General features: G+C 40.7%; 1 protein-coding gene across 4 annotated transcripts; it reads right to left on the bottom strand.

Annotated features, from left to right (window-relative positions):
- cax1 (cation/H+ exchanger protein 1) lies at positions 1-7792 on the bottom strand. 4 transcript variants are annotated; one of them, XM_046072472.1, is made up of 20 exons: positions 7510-7792; positions 6184-6360; positions 5757-5908; positions 5443-5551; positions 5153-5269; positions 4999-5060; positions 4647-4835; positions 4357-4542; positions 3569-3668; positions 3230-3371; positions 2922-3105; positions 2687-2786; positions 2467-2585; positions 2203-2240; positions 1839-2092; positions 1404-1540; positions 1150-1244; positions 820-898; positions 619-727; positions 1-436 (listed from the first exon to the last, which is right to left on the bottom strand). In XM_046072472.1, exons 1-20 carry the CDS (start codon positions 7583-7585, stop codon positions 363-365), a joined length of 2499 nt encoding a protein of 832 aa, XP_045928428.1. In that variant the 5' UTR covers positions 7586-7792; the 3' UTR covers positions 1-362. The 4 variants fall into 4 exon arrangements, with proteins under 4 accessions (XP_045928428.1, XP_045928429.1, XP_045928430.1 ...); XM_046072473.1 differs by having other exon boundaries at positions 1404-1537; XM_046072474.1 differs by having other exon boundaries at positions 1965-2092; positions 7510-7789.
- Positions 7793-7846: the final 54 nt, after the last annotated feature.

The following is a 7846-nucleotide window of genomic DNA, read 5'->3' as shown; positions in this document are numbered from 1 at the left end:
TTTTACAGACACGTTTTATAAATTGATGCATTTATTATTTTCAATATAAACCAAATATAACAATGATGCCGACCCAAAAATAAATAGCCATAGCATTTACATTTAAATGTAAGAGCAAAAAACCCAAGTCAAAGATTGTTATGCCAGCCAGAACAGTGAAAAAGTCAGTATCATACATTGACAAAAAAAGCAGACTAGCTGTATATTTAACTTACAGCTCCACTGTGAAATTTCAAAACTCTTATCCAATTGTTTTTCCATCTTTTGTGCCACTGAACCCACACCACCTGAAGATGACAGATTAGTGCATTTTTATAGTGGCATGATATTCTGGAGCCTTAGGATTTTTCTAGGCAGGAAGATCAACAAGCACGTGGAGAAGGAGCAAAGAAGTACAGGGCCAAAAGGATGAAGTAGACCACCACTAGAGCGGTGCCTGCAAACAAAACAGAGTTGATTATAATCTATGTTAATTCAAGCCAGACTGAAAACAAAACAAAAAGTTAGACATGGCTAATTGTGTAATTTTATTTTTTTTGCTAACATTTCTAATATCCTCTGTTGGTCTCTGAATTGTCCATGTCTGATGTGGGGAAATATCTGCTTAATGACACTTACCCTGAAAGTAGTCACATTTTCCATCCATGAAGATGTAGTTGACCAGAATCACACTGAAGATGCTGGACCAGAGATGAATATCACTGAACACAAGAACGAATCCAACATCCTGTAAAACAAAAGCGATCCCAGGTTTTAGTCATGATGGAAACAACTGCATTATATGAAGAAATCTATTAATTACAAAAACTGGGCATTTACATAGAAGGCATTGAAGAGTACGAGCAGTGGGATCTGTATCATGCAGACCTGCACAGCAATGCAACTACCCACTTCAAGGCTGTAAGAGAAAAAAAATACAAGTTAAAAACACTCCTCTTTACAATTTCATACATCAGCTCATGGGGAAAAAAGGAATATCTGAAAATCTAACATAATGTGTTTGTAAATGAGTAAAATTACAAATTAGACATGTTTGTTATTTATGCAATAAATATTATGCTCGTGGAAAGATTTGGTGGTAACTAAAATGTATACTACAACAGTAGCTATATAAATAAAATTGAATTGAACAGTATAGTCTACCCGTACCTAAGGCTGATGTTGTTCTGCAGTGCAAATTGGACCCCATTGACAATCTCAGGAAGCTCTGGCACCATGGCCAACACCGTGACACCGATGAAGTACTGCATGACGAACAAAGAAACACACTGAGGTAGACTATTCATTCTCTTTATATCTAAACTTATCAGGTACATCGAGACTCCCTAAAAACAAAATGTCTTCTATATACCAACATGGCATTATTGAGACATTTTTCCTTCCTCTTTCAAAATTTTGACTACCTGTGAGATGGAGTAGTGAGTAAGCATGGGCTCAATGTTCTCTGTGCTGAGGTCAGCGCAGCAGGCCATCAACACTGTGGCACCAATTAGCACTGCAAGAGCCCTCCACCGGGACCAGTGGACTACATGATGACCTGCTGGTCACATACACACTATGAGCTTACCAATGTTTAACATGTAAGACTTACCTCACTGTTGACAGAAGTTTTTCTCCCCTTTCTCATACATCCAAGTTCAAAGTCTGATCTTTCTCCCATATTTAGGTTCTTCACAATCACATGCTTAAGAGTATTGGCATGCACAGCTTTACCTCACTCTGTGGGAAATGCTTTCCTTACATGCATAAATTGGTTAATATAGTAGTCAGTGCTTCATAGTGTTATTTTCCTTCTCTCAAAAAATTAAACAACCCCACATGCATACACATTCACACACCTGTTGCAGCCACCTGGCTGGCGGCAACAACGCTGGCATTAATACACGAGTTGGCTGCAACGATATGGACAGTGGTGACCTCACCAGTGGGGTGGTAGGTGCTGGTACCCTCCTGTACGTACTGACCATGTGCATGGCCCCCTTGGCCATCGCTGATATGGATATCATAGATGTGGGAGTGGGTCTTCAGTGTGAAGATGAGGCCAATCAGGTATGCAGCAGGCAGCAGCACAGAAACTGTGTACACCAGGGGCCTGGAAAATGCGTGAAATTTATAATTAGCTAATACACTATTAAGTTGATTTGTTGAAAAAACTGCTGCAATTTTTTATTTTCTAAATCTGCGTATGGCACCTGGACTTACTCGATTTGGGACAGAATCAAATGTGGGTCAGCATGACTCTGTTAAAAACAAAAAATGAAGGTGAAAATTAAAATCAAAAAACTTCTACACAAAAAGATGCCATCTTTATGGTAGGAGTGTCTAGACTGTGTTAATACAAACATCAAGCCAATGAATGTAAAAGGTGATGCTCACCGGGGCAAAACTGGAATTAAAAAGTGTTCTTAAAACTTGCTAAACCGCCACAAGCATGAAGTCATTTGAAGGTTAAGTGAAGCAACTCACCAAGTCGTAGTGACAATCCTTGCAGATGAAGGGTACACTGGCATTGCCTGGAATCTTGGTGCAGCTTTCACACACCAGATTCCCGAAGGTCTTCGAGAAGAGGGTGGGAGCAAACACACCTACGGACAGTTTTACAGCAAGAGACTCGAGTTTAGGCATTTATGAATCTGTGGGTGGAGGACATATGGAGGACAGTTCTGTGTGCAACTGCCGTAAATACCTCCTATGGATATGAAGAGCAAGGCTGAGCTCACTCCGGCTGAACGGCTGTTAAATCGCTGCTCTCTGTGTTTAATGCCCCCAATGATCATAGAGATACCCTGTAAACAGACAATCAGCAAGAGGTTATGCATGAGTACGAGCATCTGTATACCAATTTCAGACCAACACATCACAGGGAGAACCTGTTAACAGATATGTACACACATGCTCATTTTTCCTTCTCAGGCACTTACAGGTATTAACAGGATAGACCCAAGCAAGGTCCCAGTGAGTGCTGCTTTAACAACCTCTTCGTAACATTTGGTTGCAGCATGGTGTCCCTGCAGCAGTGCTGTGATGTAGAATGTCATCTCCGTGATGGAGCCAAATGTGGCGTTCACCACAGCTCCCACTGCAAAGTTACTCTGTGCAGAAATGCTGTGAGAATATGCACAGTTACCAATAAAACGACCATTTGATATACTGTACCCATTGCACCTCTAGTCTGTGTTTAAATAGACACTCCTATAGAGACAAAAATGCACAAAAAAAACAACTTCACCTGGCTATACCCATGCCAATATAGTAGGACAGAGGAATGATTGAAGTGATGGCTGTGGCAAACTTGGTCTCCGCGCTACAGTAATTGTGTTCACGGTCAGTATAGCCAACAATCAGAGTCATTAATACGAGGGGAAGTGAGTCTGCAGGGAACCTACACTTAAGGAGAACAAGTGGATGGATAGTACACAGACCAGTATTGTATTGATTATATCAGTTTTCATGTCTCTATCATAACACAAGTACACAGGAGTCCAGTATATTGAAACACAATCTAATGGTGCCATAGGTGACCTCTAGGCACTTTTTAATAGACAGATCCAACAACCCAAATGGATACTGATGGCGAAAATGTTGACTCCTTGGACAGTGTATTTGTAGTAATACACATTGAATGCTTGATAACAGCATAAGATGACTCTGGTCTCGCACCCAAGTTTCTGCAATACAGAACATAAGACACTCAAGTTACAAATATATAAGATGTAAACAGTTAAGTAACAGGTATGGTTTAAAGGGTAAGTTCACACAAATGAAAAAAACATTTCTAGCCATGCAGGCAGTTCTGTTGTGTTATGGTTTTGAGATCACCTGTGTAATATTAACTGCCTCCCTAATTTCATATATGGTGACAAAAGAGCTGTCCATAGTGTTAGACAAAGATATTTTGCATGACCAGCGTCCTGATTACTCTGGATAATCCACCCACGTCAATGTTAATTTAAGTTATTTTCTATTACAGTCAATTCCCAATGAATACTGTCCATAGTGTTAGACAAAGATATTTTGCAGATAAATCCAAACACTATGTACAGTACATGTTATAGATCACTTGGGTGTAAGTACAAACTCTGTTCCTTGTAATTTGGTTGAACTGACCCTTTAAGGCTAAGAAAAGTCATAGAATACACACTAATTAGATTGGCCATTTAAACACTGCAACTGCTGGTGCCATCATTCACATTAACATGTGGAGCACGTCAGTTACATGTTACCATAGCTAACAAGGAGGCTACAAAAACTCTATAGGAATTAAAACAAAAAAGTGTGGAAGGAAAATACTGCACAAATTGTACTCTTCACATCTTTCTCGAGTAACCACTGACATTTGAGAAAATGACCGTGAACCTTTTCCAGTCTGTGAACCTGAATGTCCTCTGGTGCCATGCGGAGGATAGCGATCAGTGTGCAAGCATTCATCTTGGATACAGGTATAGAGAAGACCAGCAGCCAGGAGAGCACACAGGCCAGGGAGTGGACCACAGCGAGGACAGGGTAACCCAGTAACAACCAAACATAAGTACTGATGCGACACTGCAAGGAAGTATAAGGAATAATTAAAATAACATAACATATAAAGTATTACCAAACGCTCAGTGCACCAAGTGATTAACGGTAACACATTCTGACTTTCTTACCCAGTGCTTTGAAGTTTTTCTAGCCGGTGGTTCTGGGACAGGGATCTCAATAGCGATTGGGGAAGATATTAGAAGAGGCGCAGAGTCCTTGTTCCTGACAAGGTCCTTACTGTCTTCACAGTTCCTCTCCTCTGGAATGACCTCACACTTAGGAGGCCTCACAGTGGATCTGTTAACTACATCACCGGCCTGAAAAAGGCAAAGATGACAACAGTGTAAGGTGAACGATTACTTGTTAATACCACCCAAAGAACAAGTCCCAGCTACTCTTGCAATGTCAGTGGAATACTGGAACCCAAGACACAACAAAAATTAATTTAGAAGGAAGGATATAATATATATATTATACTACCTTTTCTAACAACTTCCCAAATGGCCAAATAAAGTACCACGCCATCTTTAAACAAAGTTTGCCTAGAAAAAGCAAAAAGCAAAATGTCAATGTTCTATACTTCAGGGGAAACATCAACACTCTGAGTCATGCATCTATTTTATAGGATACGAACCGTAGGGAGCACCGAAGATTGTTAGAAACATTACAGGACAAATGAGGAAGTAGATTAAAGATATCCACCATCCAAATAAAAATACATAAATTATGTTCCCAAAGGTGACCACTGAGCCTGAAAGAAAGGAGAAATCATATGATTATTGATTTCCCCGTATCAAATTTATCTGCACGAGTAAGTAGGTCCCTCGTGATCCTGTACACATGATAAGCAATTGACGATGAGTAAGTGAGCGAGCACGTAGGTCGTGACAAAGAGAATTAAAGAGAAATAAAACAAACAGAGACCTTCTCGAGGCTTAACAATGCTAAGATCAGAGTAGAGCTCTCTGATGTCGTCTGATCTGTCTTCTATGGGCTTCTCCGTCACATGGCCCTTCCACTTCCTGAAGCCAAACTGGAAGACAAAAAAAAAAAAAACAAAAAAGAGTTATCAGCGGTAAATGTAGTCAGTAATAAACATCTGCAGCACATTTTCAGATACTCAGAAGCAGTAACACATCTTTTTAAATTTGTCAAATAAAACTGAATAAAAATGGATACAGATTAGTTGCAGGGGAAGATTTCAGTTAAAGTGTTGCCTTGACTCAGTCATAGTCCACCTTGTAGTTGTTGGCCTCCCTGTGAGCCTCCACCTCATTCTCAGCTCTGATTGTGGTCTTTGAGGTGCCATCATGCCAACTCTCTTCTCCATACCGTGACGGAGTAGACCGGGCACTTTGTGACTGAGTAGACAGGGCTGAGGTGGCATGTCCTGTGCAGATCACAATGGTGAGAAAACTCTTCCACACAAGATGACAAAGACATACAATATCTGTGATGGAGGAGCCGAAATGATCATCCCCAACAAACTGCAGTGATCCCTGCTCTCATCCTTTAAACTGACTTCCCATGTCTATTTATGTTTAAACATCTTCCATGTCCATTGTCTTGATTTAAACCACACAATTAGAGTTTTAAACATTGGCTAGTTAGGTTTTCAATGCAACAGTGTTTGTATTCATATTTTTCGTGGTATGTCTCATGCACCTCTGTTGATGGTGAGGAAACATTTCGGAGTGTAGTGGCAGAAATGGTGGGCAGAAGCATCTGGGGAGAACGTCTCCACTGCACCTAGGTCTGGATGCTGGGGGCCAACGCAGAGCCAATCACTTTGGGAAGGTCGCTGTGGAAACCGGTAATGCTGTTCAGGGTCTAGACAGTTCTCTGAATAAGGAAATATCAAAAAAGAAAAAGGAGTTTTAAAAAAAAAAAAAAAGGCTCAGTATATCAATCAATATATTTGCCAATTTAGCAGTGAAAAAAAAAATGCTTCACTGAGGGGTTACATTGCACAAGAGGTGGGGAGGTTGACTGTCATCCAAGACCAACACCCACCAGCTGCACCATGCAAATTCGTGTGACTAACAAAAACCGCCTGAGAGTCATACAGGGTCTCCACTCTCCCGTCACTCCGTCAACTGCTGTCTTCCAAAACTGATCACATTATCAATGGATTGCAACATATAGAGATAAGAAAACTTAGACTGTGTTGTGCTTTGAAATTAAAAATAGAAGCACGCTGGTTATACTGCATTTAATCCATCTGCTTGTAATGTTGTTCACGAGGGCTTTCTTATGCCCTTCGTTTATGATTTATGAAGCGGATTATGCAGACTTGCATATTCAGAAATAACATATTTGCACTCCACAGCAAATAGTCATGATATCCACTTGGAAAGTTTGCCTGTTCCCACTACTTTGGCAGTGAGCTGAGAGCTTTACACATTTGGCTAAAACCACCATCAGCCATATGACATTCCCATTTAATAATTAAAAACAGCCAAGTTGGGGCGAGTTGATAGTACTGAAACTCAAGAACAGTCAATGGTCATTTTGCACTTAATTTTTGCTGTCTTACCTGTAACGTTCTTCCTAATAACACAAACCACCAAACTGCTATGATGTGAGCAAAGTGGACAAACAACATTATCATTGAAAAGTTGCGATCATCACAAAGTAATCACCTTTAAAAAGGAGACAAAAACCTCACAACTACCTGTCACAACTTAGCGTTCGAAAAAAAGAGATCTGAATGACGTTTATATAATGACTTTCAAACAATTATTCTAGGAATAAAAGGATCTTAGAGCTTGACAGTCAGAAAGCAAGTCTTAGAGTTAATTTCGCTCAGATTGGAGGAAGGTTTGGCAGCACAGGTGGCTCTGATGACCGCGCTTAAGTAAAATGTAAACCAAGCACAGATATGCAAACACAAAACACACACGTTTTGATAGCCTGGGTTTTGAAATTCGCTGTGAAAAGACAAACGTTGAATGGAGGCCATAAAGTGGAAACAGAGTAGTTTGGTCTCACCGTGAGAGTCAGCCACAGATCTTCTCCGCAGGTTCTCCACATCACCTGGCATCAGCGAAGACTTTTTGGTGGACATTTTGTCTGTTTATTTGGTGTCGCTCCTGTTATCATCTGTGCGTCGAAGGTTTATCCCCTCTTTATAAAGTCTGCCATGCAGTGACTGGTTGCTCACCACGGCAGGCTGACTCCCAGCGAAGGGGAGGGAAGACTTTGGAGTAGCAGGGTGGACTGCGACTGCAGGCTACTGATTTAACTCCTCCAGACTATCCACTATATCTGGTAAGACTCATGTTCCTTCTGCCCCTAGTGGTAGAATCAATAAAGACAGCAATGCAAC

This window comes from Micropterus dolomieu, linkage group LG16 (genome assembly GCF_021292245.1).
Source record: "Micropterus dolomieu isolate WLL.071019.BEF.003 ecotype Adirondacks linkage group LG16, ASM2129224v1, whole genome shotgun sequence".
In the NCBI taxonomy this organism is placed as follows: domain Eukaryota; kingdom Metazoa; phylum Chordata; class Actinopteri; order Centrarchiformes; family Centrarchidae; genus Micropterus; species Micropterus dolomieu.
Note: the sequence above shows the minus strand (reverse complement) of the source record. Positions and strands in the feature narration are given on the sequence as shown.

What these genes read in the sequence shown, in the direction of transcription:
- cax1 (XM_046072472.1), bottom strand. Translation starts at nt 7,585, where the DNA reads ATGTCCACCAAAAAGTCTTCGCTGATGCCAGGTGATGTGGAGAACCTG. An exon ending in GGGAGGCCAACAACTACAAG is followed by an intron (nt 5,552 to 5,756) that starts GTGGACTATGAC and finishes TTTGTCTTCCAG; the next exon opens with TTTGGCTTCAGGAAGTGGAA. An exon ending in CAGAACAACATCAGCCTTAG is followed by an intron (nt 899 to 1,149) that starts GTACGGGTAGAC and finishes TTTCTCTTACAG; the next exon opens with CCTTGAAGTGGGTAGTTGCA.